Raw genomic sequence first — 21,201 nt, 5'->3', positions numbered from 1 at the left:
TAATTACGCGAGTGTGACATAAAACTCTATAGCAAGGTCTGTATAGACAACACCAGTATTTGTAGTACAATTCTCCAGTGTAGGGTAGCCAAGCGAAAGTGTTTCTGGCTAACCTCCCTGCCTTCCCCTTTTCTGTTTTCCTTCGTTCCTTCCTTCCTTCCTTCCTTCCTTCCTTCCTTCCTTCCTTCCTTCCTTCCTTCCTTCCTTCCTTCCTTCCTTCCTTCCTTCCTTCCTTCCTTCCAGAACAGCGAAACCCAACACACTTACAGTTCAAATTTCAAAACGTCTCATGTCTTCTTCTTTCGAACATTAAAAGCGTCATGATTGTCACCTTCGGAAGGGTCCTTATACGTCTGAACAATAGCGAGCTTCAGACGTAGCATCCGCAAGCGATTTTGTGTACGCAGACATCTAAAATACCTTGTACGTCTACGTTGGTTCTTTTGCGCTGTATATTTGAGCTCTTTTGTACGCCTAGCTGATAGTGTTCCCAATAACTTAGGTGTCCCGATTCGGAATCTTCCTAATCCCTCGTGTGCACGTGTGAGGATGTTTGCAATATACCGTGTGCTTCTTGTTGTGTGCTCTACACAAAGACAATGCTTGCCACACAGCCGTACTGCTTCAATCGGTCTCCACGCTCGTCTTGTATTGTTAAACCAGCTGTAGCTCCCGTAATACTGCACGCATTTATAGAGACAACGCCTTCGTGGAGGTTTGTATGAGCCTTAACTTATACTCGAGCCACCTGCGTCGCTGAAAGGATAACGTGGTGCATCGAGTAACCAAAGGGGTTGAACAAAGAAAAGGTACAGCAGGGCACTGGTCACAGGGCTCTTTCGCCTCGAACGGCGCCAACTTGGCACCGCTCGGTGTACGCGGGTCTCGACTTCACGTTCCTGAGGAAGGAAGTCATCGTGCCCTTGTTGCAAGGACAATCCGAGGGTTATCCTCGGCGCCGCCGCGGCAGGCGATAATAGCGGCCAACGAGGAGGCCTCCATAGCAAGCCCCCCCCCCCCCCCCCATTGTTAGAAGTGAGAAATGGTGTGTGAGAAGGTGGGGAGGGTGTTGTATGCGTTCAGGGCCTCCTCGGCGCTGAAAATAAGCAGTCCCAATTGGAAGCGCGCAAATTAGACGCTCTTAGCGAGTATATACAGACGAGCCGAGCCAGCTTACTCGAACAGCCAGTGAGCCCCGGTGCGTTTTTCAACGGCCGTGCCATCGCATTCAGCAACAAAGCTTCCTTCTCGTCATCTTTCCTTTCTCCCTCTCTGCTAAGTGCGGCACCGGAGAAGAAAGAGAGGCTTCCCTTTGGTGCAGAGTTCAAAGCAGTTTGCTCATTAATAGCAGCTGCGGTCATGTTGCGAGCCACTTGGCTTTGAACGGTGTTGCTTGTTTACTTAGCGGGAAAACGTAGTGCCGCTGTATAGGATAATGAAGCGCGTGCCGGACGTCTTGGGTTCTGCATCACCGAGCACGTGATGCAAACGATGCTTCGCCGAAACGTACACTCATATGATACCGTAGAGTTGAGAAAAGCAAAGGCATAAATTCACCCAGTTGCAGTATTTGTCGGTGTATATATTACATAGAGAGAGAGAGAGAGAAAACGAAGAGGAAAGGCATGGAGGTTAACCAAGTTTTGGTTCGGTTGGTTACCCTATACGTGGGGTGGGGGAAAGGGGGAATAGTAGATAGGATAGAGAAGGTAGCTGTTACTTCGAGGCCGTATTCACACAGTTTTTAAATGCGAAGCATTTCTTAGCGAACCTTTGGCACTTTGAGCGTTTCTATCTACGTATCTATCTATCTATCTAGCCGCCTACACGTCTGGGTGCTCTCATGATCGCCGTCTTAAGTTGGTGTAGACAAAAATTGCCATGGGAGGGTAAGAGGATTCGAAGAATATGACTGTCGGGTCATGACATGAATAACTTCAAAATCCTGTCGCGTACGTCGTCAAACCATTTCCTCCAGACACTTGTGGCGTATACCCGATTACCACGGGCCGCAATGTACGGGTATCCGCCACAGGTCATTAAAAGTTTATATCAACGCAGGATGCGGCGAGAACGGACATTGGTAATTTAAATGAGAGAGCGTTAAGAAAAACCGACATCGGCAGCTTTGACCCGACGAATGGAAAGAATAAGAATTGGGATCCCAGCTGGAATCGAACCCAAGCATTAAGCGTGGAAATCATGTATTCAACCACAAAGCCACGCCAGATCTATAAAGTCGTTTGAACAAACAGCCTATGCAGGCATAATGTCGGTGCAACGTCAGTTGTGTTTGCGGTGCTGGCTATATAATTTTACAAGAAAGCAATAAACACTACACATTGTACTCCTACGATACAGGCGTCATATCAGATTAACGTCTGTGGTTCCAGTGTTGGCTCCGCTTTTATAGCAGTTTAATATACTGAAGCGCTGCTCGCCCCGGTGGAATACATTAACGAAAGTTACGTGTGATATTCACATGATTGCACCATAAAGTGCACTTATGTTCGATAATACTGACGTATGTACTCTAACGTGAGGGCTGACGTTACGCCGCACCATAATTTACCCTTTAAACACCAGTGTTGTCGACGTGCCTGGCAAGCCCACGATGTGCACTCTGCTACTACACTTACAAAAGCACGTCGAACCTCCTCGTAACGCTTGGCTCAAAGCCATAAAGTACAGCATAGAAGTACTCGCTGACTGCTTCGCATGAAACCGATTCCCACAACGCGTGGGATCTGCCGAACTTCTTTGTGAGAGAGCATTTCTGCTCTTTGGCCAACGTGTTCTTCGATAGTACGTCGATTTTAGATTGAAGCTGCGGCAACAACAGAGACGAAGTTAAAAGGGCACAACTTTGTCACAACTTCGTCTCTGTTCGCGCTGCTTCAATCTGAAACGGAACCGTACAATGTGGCCCACTTGTGGACCTTGCTACAGTATGTCGATCATCGGCGTTGGCTGAAAGCTTCTGTTACAAACAATTGGAGTGTAAGAGTTTTTTCGTGAAGTTACTTTTAAGAAAATGACGTCATTGTTTTAGCAGCAAGTATCATAGGTCGTCAAAAAAAAAAGTGAAGCTCACTCAGATTCACTAAAAAGAATAAATTTTGCGCTTAGGGCTAGACTTACCAAAATTTTCCTCAACCGGACTCACTCGGGCTCAGACTCACTAAAATGTTTCTCAACCGGATTAACTCCGACTCAAACTCATCAAAACTATACTCAACCGGACTCACTAAGACTCAGAGTCAAGGCTCGATCTGAGTCTGAGTGAGTCGACACATGAGTGAGTTGGCCGACCTATGACAAGTATGCGTGTAAGCGAGCATCCTTGTAATTTCCGCGTTGGCAGCCTGCACTCGTCGCGGTGAACGAGTTCAAAGCTGGAGGAACCGCTGAGCTCGGTTCTGATTTTTCTTTTTTGCTTTCCTTTCGCTCCCTCTCTCCCGGTCTTTTGCCAGGCGGCCTATTTCCCGCGATAATATGGTTAAGCGGAGATGCGTAATGTGACTGACAGAGAGCTGGCCTAGAGAACCCTCTGTACAGGCGGGCAGTGAAAGCGTATCGCTGAATGCTGACACGCGACACGATAGAAGCTGGCAGCCGCTTGGTGTTCCCAGGCGATTTGCCACCTTCTCTAGGAGTCTCGCAAATCAATGCCGCTTAACTTCCGTGATGGGATGAGAGCCGGTGCGATCAGCGTATACTATGGCTGACAAAGACAGAGCGAACGTGATAAGGTAATTTGTATAGGCGACCGCTAGAGATAGATTACTCCTGCAAGCTATTCGACGACACGGTAAGGGAAAATGTAGCGACATTGAGAGTTATTACGGCTGATAGGGAGGACCTATGTAGCCAATCTGGGAGCTAAGAGAAAACGGGGTCGCCAGCGCACGTGATGGTTACATCGGGCCACAGGTAGACTTCCCGATGAGCTTCAAGAAGCTGCGTTTAACTTATCTCACTGGCGTTGATACGTTCGTGGTGTGACCAGGAGTCGCCAGCGATTCGACGACGCACAACGAAGGCAAGCGAGAACAGGTAACAAAATGTATCTAATATGGCAGTCCAACTATAAGCGAAGTTGTAATAAGGTATCGCGTTTTTTGTGTGGCCTGATTACACTTGGGCAAGTTCGTCTCAAGACAGTCACATGTGCACGCTACTTCCTTCCCATAAAATCACGCCATATCCACGAAGTGAAAGATGATTGAGGAGCTGGCTCGGAGAAGATCGGGAAGACCCGTGAATCTTCTGTACAAGTCCTCTACCATCATATGAAGACGTGACACACGTTGTTATATATACGTATATACGCAATGTTTGATTAGTTTACAATTTTGATGAACTATATACACAGTTTACAATTATACACTCATTGAATGATGTTAGAGGAACTTGCTCGGAGATAATCGGGTAAACTATCAATGCTCCGTTCCTCTACTGTCATATAAAGACGTGACACGTTGTTATAGTAGCGATTGTGGTCAGGTTGTCGTCGAACCACAAGCGGTGGCAGACCTTGCAGCTGTGGCCGAACGTGTGGTCGAGGAAATCGCGCTTGAAGCGCGCGTCGGCGCCACCAACTTCAGGTAGCGACTGCTTTCGGCGCTTGGCCGCTGCATCCCGTGCCCGTACCTCTTCGAGGTTCTCTTGCCGCCGCTTCCGCGCTGCTTTGGCTTCGCGGGCTTGTATCTCGGGCTCCGCACGACGCTGACGTTTCTCTGTGGCCTCGCGAGCTCTCACCGCAGGGTCTTGGCGGTGAGCCCACGCTGCTGTTGCCTTGCGAGCCCTCCGCTCCGCCGCCTTGTCTTCTTCGTTCATGTTATTAGTATCGAAGCGTACTGACTGACGACTGTCGAAAGACAGAGGAAGCGCGCAGTTGCGGCCCTCTAGCGGTCTCCTAACAAACTAGAGCACGCGCCGGAGTGGAGCGAGCGCCGCATGCTACAGTTGGCTATACTATATGTGGTTTTGTATGCGTTAATATCATCATCAAGGCGCTCGAAAAACAAGAGGAAGAAGACTTCTCTTTCGCGCGAGCGTGCGTTGAGCCATGCTAGGATGGATGCAGGTTACGGCGCGGGACTTCGCCCCAACTTAAGAACCTCGCAAGCCAGCTCCTAATAAACTCGTACCGATATTCGTACTTAATCAACAACTCTATGATTTGCAAAGCACACGGAAGTTAGAGCATTAAGTGCATATTTGGAGAACGGCGCTTAGAACATCAGCTCATTCAAATTCAAATGTCGGCCTTTTTTTTGGGGGGAGGGGGTGAGGGGGCTTCACCGTCGACGAGATTTTTGGATTCATGGGACCGCACATCCAAGTTTCATAAAGCAACGAAAGCGCTGCTGTAATTTCGGCCATGGGCTGACTGACCGTCTGTGACGTAATAATAACAATTGTTGGGGTTTTACGTCCCAAAACCACGATATGATTGTGAGAGGCGCTGTAGTGAAGGGCTCCGGAAATTTTTACCCCCTGGGGTTCTTTAACGTGCACCTAAATCTACGCACACGGTCCTCTAGCATTTTGCCTCCGTCGAAATGCGGCCGCCGCTGCCGGGATTCGATCCCACGACCTTCGACGTTCTGTGACGTCAAGCACATGATTGTCAAAGCATGGTTGTTCAACAAGAATGTTGATCTCCAAGTTTCAAATCGCACGGATCATTTCTAAAGCGCTTTGTGCACATCGCACGTGGAAGTTCGTGAATACTGGCTTACAAAATCAGATACGATATTTAATATTGTTTCTTCCGAGGCATGAGGAAGGGTGGGCATATGAATGGGCTCTATAGAGAGATAGAGAGAGAGAAACAACCTTATTAAAGTAAAGCTGGTTGCTCTGGCTGGAGCCCCTCTTCCAACACTCGACTGGCTATGGCGGTTCCACGGGGCCTGGTCAGGCTCTATAGAGACAGTTCTACCTGTAGGACCACTTCTACAAATGAGAAAAGGAAACTCTTTACTAGAAGACAGAGACGTTTACCAACGTACATGCCACTGCCTACAAAAGCGCGCTTATTACTTTCTATCTCCACTCACGCACTCTCTCTCCGCTCTTTTCTATCCCTTTTGTTTGTGCATCTGTAACCCGAATTTCCCTTTTCGTGTGTGAAGACCTTTTTGTGCGTTTATCTATTCGTGAGTGCGGCATACTTACGACGTACACGTATACTGCTGGCGAGCTGATATAGCGTAGTCGCGACTTGTTGCGAGTGTGAGCTGTAGTATTTATACCCTTGTGTTTAACGTGGCGAACATGGAGACCAAATTGTGCAATAGTGACAATGAGTATGTGCAATAGTGTGTGTGAGAGAGAGAGAAAGGTTAAGTGAAAGGCAGGGGGGTTAATCAGAGGTTTTCGGTTTGCTACCCTGCACTGGGAAAGGGGTAAGGGGGATAAAAAGGTAAGGAAGGAAAAATAGAAAAAAATTAAGAAAAAAGAAACTCACACACACTCAAGCACGGGAGCCTCATAATCGTTTAGCGAGGTCGGTTGAGCAGAGCAACGTCAGCAGCGCCTTCGTCGCTTTCTGGTTAGACGCTATAGAACGTTCTGGCAATCCAAAATTGATTGTTCAGAAAGCGGCTGGTCATAAAGGGGTGCAGCGTTGCTGAGAATTCAGAATTGTGCAATAGTCAATAGGAGTACGTGCAATAGTGAATTGAGAATCGTGCAATAGTAAATAGGAGTAGGTGCAATAATGACACCTACTCCACGTCGCTTTCTTCTCGCAGTAACCTTGGTCCGTATTCACAAAAATGACTTAGGCTAGAAATTTTCGTAAGAGAATATTTAAGCTACTCGGGATGCAGGACGTGCTATTACTGATGCCGACTGACCAATAGAGAAAAGGCCCTTACGAAATAGAAGTTTTGTGGATTCGGCCCCTTACTTATTTTCTTTTTTTTTTTCCTGAATGAATGGTTTCTTTGAGCATGACTGCAGGTGACTGCTACACTCACGTAAGCTTACTCATGTTCCCATTTGCTGATAAAAAGGAAGCTACTGACACCTGTGTTTCTAACACAGCGTGTGCAAACCCGACTGTACGCTGAAGATTGGGCTAATCATTCCGCCACTGGCTCGGCGGCAATGACCTAACGCGGAACGACCCGGGATGATGCAGAGGGGCCAGCGATCGTGATAGGCAGGTATACGCCACGCGCGCTCAGAAGGTAGCACGACGCAGTGACCGTGGACAGAAAGATGCATTCGCTGAAAGCCATACTATACCTTCTGCCCATTCAATGCACGCGTCGCGCTGCCGCAAGTCGGCAGTCGGCGACCTTTGGCCTTGGCGAATGGTGGATTGCAGCTGCCTTATCGGTAACCGCGGTAGCATACGCGTTTGCACGACTGATTTCTTTAAAGCGAAGCTGTTAGTTTACCTTGTGACGTCGTCGTCGTCGTAGTAGTACTTGTAGTTGTAGTCGGCGTCACGCAGGTAACGGGACCAGATGGGGCAGCAGTATCCAATCCACTACTCACTTTCCGGCAGCAGTATCGAACCCATTACTCGGAGAACGTTTTTGGACGAGTGGGTGGGTGGAATGAGTCGCGGCCGCACTTAAACGCTACCGTAGCGTGCAAGCGCGGCCGTGAATGAGCATATCGTCGCGCGGGATCCATATGTCTTAAAATGAAGAACAAAGAAACAACAAAGAAAGCCTTAGCGAAAACTTTGCCGAAATGTGGGAGCAAAATGTAATCCTGACGAATGTATGCCTGACGAATGGGGAAACAGCTTCGCTCTCCAACGGTTTTCACGGAGTGGAACAGGCTCGATTTTTAACAGCGAAGTTGTTAAAGCTGGCAGCAAGACGTCCGTTAACAAGAAACCCCTACTGAGCCGTGCCTGTGCTAAATATAGCCAAGCCGCCGCCGCCGCGCCGAGGAGCAGCCGCCGCCGAGCCGTCGCCATAGCAACCGCCACAGTTTCTTACACCGAGGCACAGGGACAGCGATTTCAACACATTGGGAGTGGCAAGCTTTGCGCGTATTCCGGATCCGCCCGTCGCCGTCTCTTGGCTGCCGCTTCTTGCTTTGAACACCACCGCCGGCAAAGCACGCCGGATCCATGCAATCGCCGCCGGCTTTGTGATTCCCGTGCTGCAGCACGACGACCTATCAGCGTGCTTCGCTGTGCCAAGTTTGCGCAACTTAGTGCAAACTTCCCGCATTTTTGTCGTTGCTGCTGCTGCTGCTGCTGCTGCTGCTGCTGCTGCTGCTGCTGCTGCTGCTGCTGCTGCTGCTGCTGCTGCTGCTGCTGCTGGCTTCGGCGAGTTAGTAGGAGCTCTCGGCTTCGTCCTGGTGGTGTCTGCAACCAAAAAACGCCAGCACCACGAAGAGTTGCCGAGCTCGTTACCTTTGACAGTGTATGATCAAAGAATATCGTGGATCAACTGGATGGTTTGTAGGGCTTAACGTCCCATAGCGGTGATGGTGGTGGTGGTGGTGGTGGTGGTGGTGGTGGTGGCTGTGATGTTGCAGCAGGCGGGGTTAGCCTGGCCTGCATGCAGACAATTGTTCTGCCTGATCATCTTCTGAACTGTAGGTGTCTGTCACTACGTGTTGAACAGCCTGGTGTCTCGCATGAAGACCATCAATATTCGTTGTACGCTTCTCCTCGTCGCCGCGGGCTCTTCAGGAAAAATTACGACTTCAAACGTCGTGGTGCCTATGACAACCTTTTTGCAAGCTGCGGACCATCGCTGCTCTTTCCACATCAAACTCAGGCTATGAGAGACGCAATATAATGGATCAAGGAATGATTGATCAACGCATGTAGTTAGCGGTGCAAGTTTTTCGGCAACCAAAAATAATCTCTAATTCAGTTGTTTACATGAACATTTACAAACTAAACGTAGGGGGAAGAGTTGCAGTCTTGACACTTTGTACCGGCACAAATTTAGAATGAATGCATCTGAAAGCTGTTATCTCGTGACGTTAGGCAGCCCTTGCATGTGCGCCGAAGTGCAAAAGTGCCTCAGTCGAGAGACTCCAGAAGACAACGACATTTCTTGGGAAAAACAAAATTTTATTTCATTTATATGGTCAGCCATACAGCAGTATCACGCACAGGGCTCACACTTTTCTTAGAATGTAAGCCAAAATGCGGTATATAATGTCTCACTACACAACAAACAGCGCTGCGAATGACCCTGATAAAATTTACGTGGGTTCTTCAACAGCGTACAGCAAGCGCGTAAACATAAAAACAGCTTTCGTGTCACTTAACGTCCGTGTCAGTAAGGATGTTTCCAATTGGAACTGCTGACGTACATCACAAGGAACAGATAGAACACATAAAAATATGATGGTAACGTATATACAATAGATGCACAGACAACTTCAAGTTGCTTCAAGCTTGGGTCTACTTGTAGGAAGACAAGACGGAAGCCTCTACACAATATCGCGGCCCGACTTTATTCCACGCCAAAATATCTGGGTCAACACGAACTCCGTAAATCCTGAAACGTCCAGAATCACGCAGGAAAAGTCTCTTCAATGTGTTTTGCTTGTATTAGGAGTGAACAGAGAAAAACTCGAGTACCTTAATAGACATACGCAAACCGAGCCTGCGACTCGTGCTTTTTTTAGACGTACAGGATGATAGCGTTTTAACACTTTGCGATATATTACCCTACATCATAACGATAGGCACCTTTGCGGCATAAGGTATCGTGCATGAAAGACACACAGTTATATTAGGGGTAAACCAAAAGTGATTCCTTAATCGGGATCTGTACATACTGCACCGGAGCGCACTGGCTTCACAAAGCAGCAAGATGTTTAATGATCACTTGAGTCATGAGTACCCTAGTTTCTTTCACCGATGAAGGAAAACGTAATGTATACCATTTCTAAAAAATTTTTATTGAGAAGTCTCTTTTATGCTTCAGCGCTTTCGATTCATGTGTTACGTTAAAAGAGCTATAAAGAAGTTAACAGGAATGCGTGTAGAGACTTGAAACTCACGCTTGTTGTACATTTGTCGATACTGCACGCCTCACGGCCATCATCCGCGTTAGAAAACACAACTTGCACAAAGAGGAAAGATATGCAAGGTCGACGCTGTTTTGCTTGTTTTCCAGTCACGCAATATACATATCCTTTATTCGCTGCCGCACGTCTCTGTAAAGAAAAAGAGAGAGAGAGAGAGACCTGCCGCAGTAGTAGTCCACAATGGCGTAGTCATGGTACCTCAGTAAACCGATTAGGATTGCAGTAAGACATGCCATCGATAATTTCTGTCGCGTCCTTGCGCATCAAGGTAAACTTCACGCCAATCCTATAACGTCTGGGTGGATCGCAGAATCATTGCAACTGGCGACAGTATACCACGCGAACGATTAGCCGGAGTCGCAACTTTTCTATACACTTGCGTGACCTCTGTTGCTCGCCGTATGACAGATCGGCGCGTCTTAAGAGATGCTCCCGGGGTGCCCAAGGTATGCCGCGGATTCGCGTATTCTGTCTCCATCGTCCTCAATGTCTTTCGCATGTTAATCGCGGAGGTAGGGCGTAAACGCCGTTCTGGCGGCCGGTCATTGGGATTCGCGTCCACGTCCTGTGAAAGAAGCAACGAGTCTCGTTCGCAGCCTACAAATTGAAGCGTGAGTATTCTTCCCTTCACCCCCTCTTTTATTCTTGTTTTTACTAGCAAACAAATCTAGACGCCTATTCAAGCGCTAAGGCGTCAAGGCGCTCGGTTGCTACACGGTACGCCGTGCATCGCGCGAAGGTAATCCGCTACGGTTGTTGCTACATCATTTTGGCACGTACGCGCCCGCCCACACGCGTACTATACGCACGTGCGATCATAAGTAATGCGTCCTCAATCGTAAGCGAGGAGACCAAGGCTTCGCAACTAACAAAGAAAGGTGAAGGCACCGGTTCTGAACTCAGCGAAACCAGCAGGCGTCATGAAGACACTTTCATTTGGTCGTTCTTAATTGTGTTCTCAGAACAACTTCTTATACATCCAATCTATCGAACGTAACGTTCTTCACCTAAGCCTGAGCTACTTCTGGATTATTAGCCGCCACTTACGGAAAACATTTCGTCAACGCTACTTACTGCTACGCGGCTACAAAACGAGTAGTGTTATATACTACATTCCAAAACATAGTAAACTAGACTGCTACTCATCCTAATGCATTCACGCGTCTTCGCTAACGGTTTAGAATCCCATCGGGCATATATACTTATAAGCCGCACAACACATTCTATGTCGTAGTTCTGCCTCTGGTGTCTTCATCACCGTAGCTTTCCATTTCGCACCACGGCTTCGAGTCAGGCCACCCGCGTGACGGAAGGACAATTATACCACACATTTATGCCGATGGTTCAATCGCTAAGCGCCGATGTGAACGCATTCGGCATCGCTGGTTGCCTGCCTCGCGGCATCCATCCATCCATCGTTCTAGCTCACGAACTGTCAAGCCACCAGAACCGTGAAACAGTTTCCAGCTTCTAGGCCTTATGGTTCTCAAGAGACCATGCCCAAATTAGCCCATGTACCTTAATCGCCTTGCAACGTTCATACGCCGAAGAGTAGGTGACTGTTCAACTCGCTGCACGGAAGCTTAGAACGTCAAAGAAAACTCGCTCAATAAGCCTAGCGCTTCAGCCTTGTCACAGAGAGTGCTTTGTCGTCGCGACACAAGGACCCAGTCACCTTTCGCTTTCACTTTCTGTTTTTTAACACGAGCGAAAACATCAACAAGTGTACGGAAGCCCAGAAGGCCTCCTCTGCAGGACAACCGTTACGGTCATCAGAAAAAGAAGCCCGCCATCTCGCCGGCCTCAGGAAAAGGCGACTCTCTGGACTCCTCTCCGCTCCGGGAGGTCGCGAAGTCAAAGGGCGGCAGCTGGTCGTCCTCGAGGGAAGAAGGCTGCATCGGCGGCAACGTTTCGTCCTTGACACCGCCGCCTACCGACGAGCCTTCGATCTCGTTCTCACTGCTCTCGCCATGCGACCGCGAAGTGGGCCTCGGCGGCAGCTGCTTTTGCTTCTTTGCGGCGCTCGCGTATTTCTGGGCGCCCCGCGACTTGCTCTCGTAGATGCTCTCGTACGGCTTGATGAGCGGCTTGCCGTAGCGGCTGCTGCTGCCGCCCTCGGCGTTCACTCGTCTCGCGTAGTCCAGCACCTGCAAATTTTCGCGAGTTGTTATACGCTGTCCTCGAAGGTCCCAGAGTTTTCTCAGCTTTATTAATACTACTGTCGTGTTAATTTCACCAGCATGTCTTGTTTTTTTCTCTGTGTTCGTTTTTCTTTCGTCTGGTAGAGAAAGTGAATGATAACGGTAATATTTCAACTACTGTATTTTTAAATGGGCCACCCCGAAGGTCCTAAATAAAATTATTCCTTTCCATGGAATGGAAAGGAAAATGATAGGTGGGAGCCTAAGGGACAAGAAGAGAGCAGAGTGGGTCAGGGAACAAGCGGGTGTTAAGGTCTTCTTAGTCGAAATCAAGAAGAAGAAATGGGCACGGGCATGGCAGGGCATGCAGCGCGCAGGCAAGATAACCGCTGGTCATTGAGAGTAACACACTCGATTCCAAGAGAAGGCAAGCGCGTGAAGGGGAGGCCAAAAGTTAGGTGGGCAGATGAGATGAAGAAGTTTTAGGGGATAACGCGACCGTAGCAAGAACAGGACCGGGTTGATTGGCGTAACATAGGAGAGACCTTTGCCCTGCTGTGGTCGTAGTCAGGATGATTATGATGATGATGATGATGATGATGATGATGATGATGATGATGATAGTTTTAACTGCCTGCGATATTGAAACAGTATTCAATTGTGCCCCCCCCCCCTTTTTTTTTTACTACAAGGGCTTGCTCCGACTGTATATCCTTATAGTCGTAGCGTGTGTGAAAACAATTACTCTTCGGCATTCACATGTGAAAGTTATTGCTGGGGTTTAACGTGCATGCCGTAGTGGGGTGGTCCGCATTAATTGCGACCACTTGTGGTTGTTTAACCTGCGCATACATTTAGGCACACGGGTACTCTTTGCTTTCACCCCCATCAAAGTGCGGCTACCGGGGCTGGTAATCGAACCCGTGCCCTCGAGCTTAGCAGCGCGACACACGGAGGGTCCACATGTGAAGGTGACTCAAATACAACGACCTCAGATGCCGTCTTCTCTAAGGTATTACAGCGCTTAACATCGTTGTTTTCCTCAATTCCGCGCTGTGATTGGTTACGACGATGTTTTAAGTGCCTCGGGATGCCTTGCTCGAGCGTGTTACCAATCACCGAGGAAATCGGTGACCAATCAACCACGTCATTAATCGATCACTAACCGACAAATTTGACGGGGACCCCCAATAACCCTTAATTATGGCAATCATTTATGTGAACAAATGATGGATACAGTGGCCGTAAGAGGACCGGCCGCGTGACCAATTATGTCATCGCCGCTGTAAGGGTAGTAAGACAAATCGACGTAAATACCGCCGGGAACAATAACGAATCGGGCACGTTACAAGGCCGGCTCGATATCACAGCTCTCACAGCTCGCATTAATGATAGGTTCGGCATCATGCGATCGCCTGCCTGTCAATGGGGAAAGCCGGGCGACCAGGAAACAGGTGCGGCTGACTACGTGCGTGAGTCGCGGTGGCGCTAAGTGCTACGAACCTTGTGCAACGTGCACCACGCGAGCAAAGGGTTCCGGTATGGCACACGACTGCGAGGGGCATGCAGAAGCAAAAAAAAAAAAAACAAGACCGTGATTGATAGTGCGCAATTATCTCCCGGAACGTGCGCTCCAGAAGCGCCATTGTTTAAATCTCCAGCAACAATATCATTACGACCGTTTAGAGTTATTCGCCGAAGCGACGTCCTGCGCGCTTTCGAGTGTGTTATTATCAATGAGAAAATTGCGCTAAAACACTCACGGTCGTGGTGTTTACTGCACCGAAGTGAGCACTTAAGTGTGTGGAAAACAGCTATCATGAATCTCAATATTGTGTAGCGAAGTGGCGGTACCAGCTTCCAATATAGCGCCGACGGTATCAGCCCATTGTTCATTCAGTGTGTGGTGTATACTGTCTCACTGCTACCCGCCGTGGTGGTCTAGTGGTTATGGGCTCAACTGCTGATCCAGAGGTCGCAGGATCGAATCCCGGCAGTGGCGGCCGCATTTCGATGGAGTGGAAATGCTAGAGGCTCGAGTACTTAGATTCAGGTGCACTTTAAAGAACCCCAGGTAATCGAAATTTCCGGAGCCCTCTACTGCGGAGTCCCTCACAGTCATGTCGTGGTTTCGGAACGTAAAATTCCAGCAGTAATTGTATTATGCCTTGCTGCTAGCCGCCAAGTGAGCTTTTTATCGAAGGACAGATGCATCTAGGTTTTCTATTGTAGAGCACATAGCGCGCTAAAGCGTTCTCCTTTTCTTTTTTCTAAACAACAAAGAGATTGCACACCTCTGATGAAGATGGTGGTGTTTATTGGCGCAAGGGCCAAAGGTGGCCTAAGAATGTCGTGACTGCCCACATTTGTCATACGCACTTGTAGCAGGCAAATGAGTTCTACGGATATGCGTATGGCGGAGGAGGTTCCATGCAAGAGAAAGTTGGCACTCACCTGAGGAAAGCACCTAAATACAAAGGGAAAACCCCTAAAGCTTCCCCTTATCTTGGGTATTTACATACCGGCGCCTTATTTGTGCACCAATATCTCCTTACATCATGTCAATAAAGAGAGAGAGAGAGATATATATAAAAATAATCTAGAAGGAAGATAGTGCTATCAAAACCAGTAAAGTGTCTAGGTGTTCGGAACTAGTGTAGGTTTTTCTTGCAGACACATGCCCATGTAAGGTGAATTCATATCTTTCCTCGTGTGACACCTGTGAAAGATCGCCGAGCCTGTCCAGTATTGACTCTCTTTCTCGAGAAAACGCGGCTCGTCTCTTGCACCGCTTTTGCTTCGATTATTCTGTGTATCCGTGAAGCAAGCAAAGGGTCAGTACGATGTTTGCTTATTTTTTTCTCTATTTCTTGCTGAACTATCCCTTCTTCTCATGTTCGATTATTTCTCTGGTTTAGCCTTATCGTCTGGTGCCCGCCGGTTCGGCAGAGAAGCTTAGAGATCATAATTCGTCCAACAATATATTTTTTTTCGATACTCATTTGAGAGGAGGAGAGGCAGTGATGATGGTATTGATGGAAGCTGAAGAATTGCGACGCCATATTCCTACACCATGTCCACTTTGATTAGGTCTATACGATGCTTAGTTATTATCAATCAGTCATTAAGATCATCCATGTGCCGTATGTATGGGATGCAAAGTATATACAGCGTCTAACATCTCTCATCTCTTGCCTGTCCTTCTATATAGGAGATCAATTGTGGTAGCTATGTTTCAACAACGAGCCTCACAAAAAATACTCGCAGGCACCTCACTTCTCAATGTTCAGTGTGCATTAAGATGGAACACTAGGCGTGTCGGTATAGTTTCGTTATGGCTACAGTGGCAATTGATAGTCAGCGCCGCCTTGCGTCCATTTCTTTGTCGTTCGTCTGTGTCTGTCGCGCTGTAGCCACAATGACTCAGTGTTCAGTGTGTAGGCTCTTCACACGCAAGAGTGAATGACAGGGTGTCTTTCGCCTACCTTCACTTTACCCACGGTGGTTGCAAGCGGGCCGCCGAAGTTGAGGCTGCTGCCATAGTCCAGAGGATGTCCCACGAAGTCCCCGCCGGGAGACTCCAGGTTCGGCACCTCGACGAAGCTCTCGGCCCGGCGGCTGGGCGCGGGCTCCACGCGGAACCACGCGGGAGGCCGGATACTGCGGAACGCCGAATACGGGCTCGGCCGCCTCACCGGCGGCGGAGGCGGTGGCGGCAGTGGGGCCGACTCGGCCGCTAACGTAGCGGACGCCAGGCAGGTCGCGAGGGCCACCTGGAGCGGGAGAAGACGGTAAAGTCGGCGGTCATGCCTGTGTCTTTTGCGTGTGCGCGGTGACATTTTATTTAATCATTTCATTTCATAATAGCCCCTGAAGGGGTATTACAAAAGAAACGGACAATGAAGCAATTAGATATTTGTTCACACAGTCTAACGCAAGGAAGGAAAACGGGAGAGAGGAAAGACAGGGATGTTAACCAGTTTGGCATAACCGGTGTGCTACCCTGTACAGGGGGAAGGGATGGGTGAGATTGAAAGAAGAGTGAGGAAAGAGAGAAAGCGAGGGGAACACACACGCACACACATAACTTCACAGCGCAGAGCGGAAGTCTTATGCGGTATGCGGCATCATTAAGAGTCTACAGCCGCTCGTGTAAGTCTGTTGTCCTTAGGAATTTGAGCAATGCCTTAATTGCTTGAATTCTTGATGTCTGCGCAAGATTATACAAAATACAATGAGCAAGTGAAAATTAGAGGAGTGATAAAATTTTGACTAAGAAAACATAAATTAAAGGCACTAACAATCACAGTATACAAGGAAAAGAAGTAAAACGAAGTCTTGCTCAGAAGTCACACAAATTTTAAATTGAAGAATAAATAAATAATATGAATAAGCTTGTACAATTGGCATGCAAATCGTTAACAAATGATCACAACAGGAAAAATATACACCGAACAACATGTGAATAAACTTTAAAGTAGTACATTATAAATATTTACACAGAAATAAAACAAATTTATTCAGAATGGCAATGTGCAATGGTAGGTAATTCCACGCAACTGTTGTTTAGATGCATAAGCCACGACACCACAAGATTCATTCACTGATGGAAAACACCTACGCTCCCTCCTACCATTCCCCTTCTGCTGCTATACACGGACACGCACGCACATCAACATCTTTTCACCGAGGACGTCTTGAAAGGCACATGCGCGATGTACACTCATTGATAATTGAAGTAAGAACAAGTCAGGGCAAACTAAACGCGTTCTTTCGCTTATGATTTAGCTGTAGTACCAGTAACGTCAGCATGATATCGGGTTGCATGCTTATTGTAAGACATAAAACATCTTTGTCAACCGTATATATAGCAGTGCCAGGTAATGCTTCCAGTTATCGACTGCGGTAGCTGTTCTACCCTGTAGTTTCTTGTTCGCGTTTTATTTGTCCGTGAGAGTGCAACTTAACATGGCTGACTACATCGCGACAATGAGGGAGGAAAGGAGGGGGGATTGTGCTAGCAACCTTAGGCCTTGGCGCTGGCGTAGAATCACTTGCACGTTTTAATGCCTCTTGAGGCACTACGAACATAGAAAAACGAACGCTTCTTCTTTCTCTCACTTCCTAGTCAATTGTCCTTTCGCACTGATCATCGAATGAAAGGAATTGGCCGCATACCACAGTGTCAGGGCCATGTGTACTTCGTTGCTTTAAAAAAAAAACAAATCTAAAAGCTAAAACAAATCGAGACTCTAACCGCCTTCCCGCCTTCGTTGTCGGCGTCACCAGTCTTGCATGACACTTCCAAGTCTGCCATCTGTGGCCATGCGCTACGTTGTTAGCCATGTTTACACTTTTTTTTTCTTGTTTACACCACTCTCTGTCAGTCTATACGGCCTCGAGAGTAAGTTAAATGAAAGCTATGTACGAGTCGCGCTGGCCTAAACCATGCGCATATAATAACCTCGACGCAAATCGATTCTGCCTCGCATACGCTGTGGACCATCAACATTCCTTGCCTGAAACCCGAAATAATCACTTTCGTCCTTTAACTGTTTACTATTTCCTGTTACTATTTCCTATTAGCCTCTTTCACTTCGTCTTGGCGTTTACCCATTAATTCTTCAGCCTTTTTGTCCTTGTTGCATATATCTCCGTCATTATTCAATATATATATACGAAGATGACTTCCTTCTTTTGTGCAGATTCTTTGGTTCGTATCGGACATTACATCATTCGGGAAAACACCGTCAATGCTACACAATCGGGCTATTTTTCTGCGCTGACGCCGTCGTCGACCCTGACACCGAGAAATACTGAAACAACCACCGCAAAAAAAAAAAAGAAAAAAGAAGCCGTGGAAAAGACTTTCTGAAAGCTCTTTTACAACTCCGGCGCAACAGTGAAATCGTTAGAGTGCACGCACAAACGTAGACAGTTGGCCTGATTCCGGAGGTCAAGTTATCACCCTGCACATCGTTACTACCGCAAAGCAAATAGCCCCCGAACAAGGCCGGCTTGTCATCGCAATTAGCGTTCGAGGTGAACTCCGTAAGCGTGACACAAGCTTCATTACGCTGGACAAATAATTAGCGAATCTGCATACAGTAGTTATATATACGCCAAGGATCCGCTGTAGCAGCATCGTGCCAGCGAGTGCGTTCCGTAATTCTCGCGCAAGATAGCTAAACATGACGAACACGTCTCTTACGTCCCAAGTTTGTTCAACTCGCGCTGAATATTTATCCTCTTCGTCCTTGCGAGTGATGCTAAGCCGAGGCATCGCGCTTAGCCACGGTTAACTTTGTGGCACGGAAAGAAGGGGGTTTCGGACTCGGATGATATACTGGCGTTATCACGAAAGCACAGCGCCTCCTTCCCTTCACGCTACGCGCTCGGTCATTTGGGAGCGGCGTTCGTATTAAGCAGCGCGGTGAACGCTAATGCGCGACCACATACTGTCGTGTGCCCGCGCTTAGGCGCATAACGAGGAACCAGTGAAAGCTAGTTTACCGTAACTACATACGCGAAGCACGTGGAACAAACGAGAACGTGCATAAGAGGATAAAGAAATCAAGAAATCAATATAATTTATACTGTCGGCCGGGGGGGGGGGGGGGGGGGGAGTGGGGAAGACCTCGACACATGTGTAACCTTGAAAACGCTGCTTCCCGTAGCAGGCTCTGCGGCGATATCGCCGGCTGGGTGTTTAACGGCCGCATTCACAAACGTGCGTCAGTACGCAGTCGATTGTGCGAGGATGGGTAGCTATTTGTCCGAGGCGTACACCATCAATCGCCCCGATTGTATGTACAGGCGTATAACTTCGCTCAAGTCGATCTCCATTCGCGATCGTTTACAACCGCAATCGGACGTCGGATAGCATTGATTATACGCTTCCAGTGTAGCCCGTCAGATGGATCGAGAGTGGAGAAGCGAACGGATCGCGCGAGAATTTCTCTGTCTCCGAGCAACCTGTTTGAAATGACACAACACGCACGACAGACGCGTCTGCACATCACCCGTTGCTTCATCTGGCAGCTGAGATTGGGGGGGGGGGGGGGGGGGTGACCTAAAGGGGCGCGTAATAAATATGACAAGAGGCTCTTTAACTCTTGCGCCACGACCGACCGCGCCCCCTACGAAGTTGAGCAAGTTGGAAAACCAGCTGAGCTGTGAAAGAAAGAGCTCTACCGCTTCGGTCGTGCGTGCGTTACGCCAGCCACAGCAAAAAGAGCGTGCCAAACACAATGCACGACTCCTACGCGCGCGGGTCGGGCGACCTCCCGCGTCGCTGGACGTTCGCCAAGTGCCAGGCCCATCTTTGAATTTTTTTTTTCTACCTGCCGAATGTTACTTTGGACTGAGAGTAGTACATGTTCACAACAATCTAGCAGCTGCAGCTTCGCCGTCTTTTTATTTATTTATTATTATTAACGCGCTGTGGACGACTATTACGTGCTCCTCTTCAATTTAATTGCTTTTCATAACGAAACAAGAAACCCTGGGTCATTAATCATCGCAGTAAACTTAGATTCTTGCGTGTGTCGCGGGTGTCGCGATGGCTTGCATACAGGCAAGCGCAGGCAGCCGTGTCAGTATCGGCAAAAGCATGAACAGCTAGGCTTTCTTGCTTCGCAGTAATGTTGTGTGGCAGAACAACACCAGCAGGACAATTTCTCGCTGAGATTTTCGTTGACACAACTTATCGTAGTTCGCGTAGGTGGAATCGTCATAAACAAAAGGGCCACACGATAGCTTTATATGACAAGGGTCACGTGATACAAAATGAGCAGGAAATAAATAAGATTCGTCCCTCTCAGCTTTATGACCTAACGGGGAGCGCTACTTATATACAAACGAATCGATGACAACTAAAATTAGAAGCCTCACTAACTAAAGTTTTCTTGTTGTTATTGTTGATCTACACCAATAAAAAAATATTTCTCGCTTTTTCCACTTTGCTTGTATCTATGCCCAATCGTCGAAAACCTGAAACAGGGCAAGCCTTACTGGGCAAGACATCATGCCATCCGTCTCGTCACACACTTCCCATTATTATCTGAAACTGCAGCCTCCGCTCTAGCTTAGCTGCTAAAGTTTGCCCTGCTAAGCTCGAGGAAGCGAGTTTGATTCCAAGCCTCGGCGGTCGCCTTTTGATGGATGCGAGATGCAAAGGTACCCGTGTACATATGCCTAGGCGTGCATTAGAGAAACCCACGTGGACAACATTAAATCCCTGTCCAACACTGCGACGTGCCTTACAATAATTTTATATTAGCGAAACTTCAACTGTAACATATTTTCCGCAGAAGTCGCGCATTGCTTTCCAGATATCGTAAAGTGACGTTTCGGCGGATCTCTCCGCGCGCATCAGTAATGTGCGCACATGTGCAGCAGTAGATATGGATATATCGACAGGCAGGCAAGAAAGACGTGGTTGCCTCCGCGTTGCACCTCTGCTTGACCCCTCAACGCACGTGCACTGCGGGAGCTTCTTACGACACTGCAGCATTCGAAGTGCACAAGTGGAGAGGAGGGTGTGTGTGTGTGTGTGTATGCACTCTTCTTGTACTTCTTCTTCTTCTCTCTCGGATCGCGTCACGAAGTCCCGCGCGGCTGCGCGGCCATGCCTCCCGCAACAGCGTCAGCGCGCGTCGCTGCTCTCCGTTATTAGATATGCAGAGACACGATCGCTGGCTTCGCTGGCTGATGCGGCGCATCGGTGAAGACCGCGAAAATCGACGCCCGCTGCTGACCGAGATACGCGGCCGGCGCGCCGCGTATGGTACGGTCAATCGGCACTTAATTGACGCCGCTTCCATTAGTGGGCGCGCGCGCTAAGCAGGTTAGGCGCAAGTTGTTGCGAGTTAGGCACGCTTCCGTCCTCCGTGCGGGTGGGTGGGTGGGTTTTTCGGCGGCGATCGCGTGTCGAGCGAAGAAGCGCGGAAGCGCGTGCCCATGCATCGCGCGGGATGCGGACGATGTACAGAACGACCCGTGCATGTTCGCTGTCTGGTCGTGA

General features: G+C 48.4%; 1 protein-coding gene across 1 annotated transcript in view; it reads right to left on the bottom strand.

Moving 5' to 3' along the window:
- Positions 1–9,052: 9,052 nt before the first annotated feature.
- Positions 9,053–21,201, bottom strand: part of LOC119382922 (uncharacterized) — a 55,838-nt gene continuing 43,689 nt past the window's right edge. Inside the window, exons 2-3 of the mRNA XM_037650837.2 lie at positions 15,662–15,949; positions 9,053–12,182 (exon numbers count right to left, since the gene is read on the bottom strand). Coding sequence (XP_037506765.1) covers positions 11,808–12,182; positions 15,662–15,949 — 663 coding nt within the window. The 3' untranslated portion in view covers positions 9,053–11,807. The remainder of the gene's footprint in view (positions 12,183–15,661; positions 15,950–21,201) is intronic.

The sequence above is a fragment of the Rhipicephalus sanguineus genome, chromosome 2, assembly GCF_013339695.2.
Source record: "Rhipicephalus sanguineus isolate Rsan-2018 chromosome 2, BIME_Rsan_1.4, whole genome shotgun sequence".
Lineage (NCBI taxonomy): Eukaryota > Metazoa > Arthropoda > Arachnida > Ixodida > Ixodidae > Rhipicephalus > Rhipicephalus sanguineus.
Note: the sequence above shows the minus strand (reverse complement) of the source record. Positions and strands in the feature narration are given on the sequence as shown.